We start from the raw sequence: 3485 nt of genomic DNA on the forward strand, positions 1-3485 counted from the left end.
TGTCACTGTGCCAAATCAACTTGAAAATATCGGGCAAACTAGAGTTGGAGAATTTGGAGCTGCTGGATGGCTTCAATGCTGGGTACATTGAGGTACTAACCCTTGCTTATTTCAAGAGGCTTGACAGTCTGGAATGCAAGCTGTTCCGAGAAGGCCCTTTGCCAAGTGAGCTATACTTAAACAACAAACACGCGCTAGCCTCAAAGATCTCAGAAGAGGTCGCCCGGAACCTGCTAACCAATGTGTGGAAGAGCTTAACCATCCCCGCGGAGCTCTGTAAAGAGTTGATGAAACCGAGTGAACAGCCCAAACACCTCACTGCAGAGTATCTAACAATTACATTCTCTCGTGGCAGCAGCATCCCAGCCCCGGTGGTGGGAATGGACCGGGCCACAGCCAGGTATCTTTCAATTCAGCTAACCAATGCGAACAACTTGTTAACCCGAATCGATCTAGAGCAGGCTCTTGACTGGGTAAGTACAGCCTTTGTGGGCCTGGAAAAGCTTAGTGTTTGGGTTGGGGGGGCACTCGCACTAATAGAGTTTGTCAGAAGCCACACCTTTGATATCACAACCATCCCAACTCTCAGACGCATTATCGTGTCTGGTATTGAATGTATGCACATCCCGCATGGATCAAACATTCTGTGCCTCTCTCTCGAAGCCTGGGAGCTTTACAGGAGTGGCAAACTGGGTGATGAACTGGCTAACTCCCAGACAGACCTGAGTGCGCTTTCACCCGAACAGCAGGCAATGGTCATGAACCAAGAGGAATTGGGTGATGATGTCAAAGCCTGCACCGTGTGTCTCTGCTCAGCTGATGAGCTCAGAAGCAGCAGCCCCGACACCCAAATATCCATTCTGGACCACCCGAAGCACAGTGTCTGCTGTAGGTGTCTGGATGGCATGGTTAAGGCTCGTGGAACTGTTGGGCCTATCATGTGCCCAGTGTGCAGACAAGAGCACATGCTTCCACTCGTTAAGAACCAGATAGAAAGGAACACCCAGGGGGTGTTTGAGGTAACCATACTCACACCACCACTATCATCCTCACTGCCTGTCCTCACCTTCCCAAGAGCCATCCAACCCGAACTACCCGCAATCTAGAATAAATGAGTTCGGGCTGTCTGTCTATGGTTTGTCTGTCTCCGTGTTCGGATCTGTTGTTTTTGGTGGTCTTGTGTTGGTCTCTTGCAAAAACATTCCACGCATCCACTCCCTCCCACACACCCAGACTCTTTCTTTTTATTTTTCGGGAGAGACTCACAAATGCTAATGAAAGAAACACTGCTGGAATAGTATCCAAGGATATGTCAGTTGGTCTAACCCGAAATTGATATTCAATCATTGCTAACTAGTTTGCTATACATACTGACCGAAACAATAAAGACTCTTATGCAATAGCCTTACCACCCAACTGCCAACCAAATGTAAAGGTTCTGTTTTATTTTGCAAATGTTTGGGACATAGTATTCGGGTTGTGTTGGGCAGCACAGACCGTAATGCAGCGGGTTATGACATAGCGCCACACCACAGAGCGCAAAGTGGCGAGACATCCCGGAACACTAACCCGAACACACAGCACCACAGAGCCCGACACAACAGAACACAATGCATCGCATCGCATCGCATCACAGAACGTAGCACCGCGAACGGAACATCTCACAAGCGTAAAGCGACGGGGCATCACAACCCATAGCATCGCACCCGAACACATACCACGCATCGTAACGGAACACCAGACATCCCACCACACCGTAACAGAGCACCGCAGCATCCCATCCCATCCCGTCACTTTACGTTCGGGACACCGCAGGACATAACGTAATGCACGGAACAGAGCATCAGCCAGAGCCCCACAGAACATAGCCAATGCAACGGAAGATCACAGAATTTAACACGGCGGGGTATCAGCACAGCACGTAAAGTGACGGGACAGCACACAATGGCACAGCACAGCACAGAGCGGGGCATAGGATCACACCTCACCTCACAAAGAGGGACACCACAGAACGTAATGGAACGGGACATCATAATGTGACGGGCCAGGCTTAGTGTTCGGCCACAGCCACAGCCACAGCCACAGACCAAGGACCTAGAAAAAAAACATATTTCTGTGAGATGTGTGTGGTGTGTGTGGAGAGGAGAGGAGAGAAACAGTCTCAACCGACCCAAACCCAAAACAGCCAGGAGCGAGCTATTGCACCAAACTTGGCAAACGCAGAACATGTTTCGAGTTTGTGTTCGAGGCTCAGACCACGGCCCATTGTCACAGTCACGGACTGCCACGGACACAGGCAGGAACGAAGTATTTGAGCGAACACTAACCCGGACCAAGGTTCGGGCTAGTTCGGGCTCGGGCTAAAAGGAAGGGACGAGACAAGAAGAGGGTGAGGCAGGAAGGACAGAGCAAGGAAAGACCACAGGATTGGCGTGGGAAGAGAAACAGACAAACCGAGACGAGAACAAGGATCGGGCATAGGGCTAGGCAAGGTATGGATGGTATGCCATAGCAAACAGAAACATTGTGTTCGGGCTAATCCCAGGGAGGGGATAATACCACAGCCCAAGGCCAAGGTCAAGGTCAAGGTCAAGGAAATAGTTTCTAGGGTGGTGGTAGTCCAGACAGCCACCGACAGCCACAGGCTCATGCCAACCCAAGATCAATACTCTCGGCTTCACAACAAAGACCTAGTTTAGATATGGCGAGGACTCCCGCTGTGCCGCCACAAACCAACTACTGCCACACCACACCACACCTTCCCACGCCCCAGACTGCCTGTCTGCCCCTCTTCCACTTACCCAGGCCACCTCCCGAACAACTGCCCAAAAGACTCCGCAACACCTCCAAAGGCCTCCGCAAGAATAGTTTGTCTGTGGGAGAGAAGAAGAACACAAAACTTCGAATCTCGTCATAACACCTACAAACACACTATGGCATCACACTACCCCTCCCAAGCACTCTCCCACTCCCCAGTCTGCCTGTCTGCTCCACCCCTAACCCGAACACCTTCCGAACTAACTGCCCAAAAGGCCTCTGAAAGACTCTGAAAGAAAAATGTTTTGTCTGTGTCTGTGTCTGTGTCTAGGAGTGGGGAACAAAACACCGAAAAGTCCGAAAAGTCCGAAAACTTCGAATCTCGTCATAACACCCACAAGCACACTACTGCATCACACTACCACCACCAAGCACCTTCCCTCGCTCCTAGACCCTCCCACGCCCTTTTGCACAAACACGCCAAAACACCTATCACAACACCCACAAGCACACTATTGCACCACACTACTGTTGTATGTACGTACTGTTGTGTGTACGTAGAATAGTACACACGTAGGGTTGGTTTAGTCTAAAAGGATATGGACTAATGAGGACATGTCATATAGCGAATGGAACGTCTAAGAAGGGTTGAAAAGAAGCATCGAGACCTTCGCACAAAGAACGTAGTTTCGGGAGAAACTGTAAAGACTCGGGGCGTTGCAACAAAG

At 50.3% G+C, this 3485-nt stretch overlaps 1 protein-coding gene across 1 annotated transcript; it reads left to right on the forward strand.

The window, feature by feature from the left end:
* Window positions 1-287: 287 nt before the first annotated feature.
* Window positions 288-1106, forward strand: NEDG_02209 (uncharacterized protein; the record flags this gene model as incomplete). The annotated part of the gene is made up of 1 exon (XM_067689627.1): window positions 288-1106. The coding sequence occupies one exon, from the start codon at window positions 288-290 to the stop codon at window positions 1104-1106; it is 819 nt and encodes a 272-aa protein (XP_067544682.1).
* Window positions 1107-3485: the final 2379 nt, after the last annotated feature.

This window comes from Nematocida displodere (assembly GCF_001642395.1).
Source record: "Nematocida displodere strain JUm2807 chromosome Unknown 18, whole genome shotgun sequence".
NCBI classification, from domain to species: domain Eukaryota; kingdom Fungi; phylum Microsporidia; genus Nematocida; species Nematocida displodere.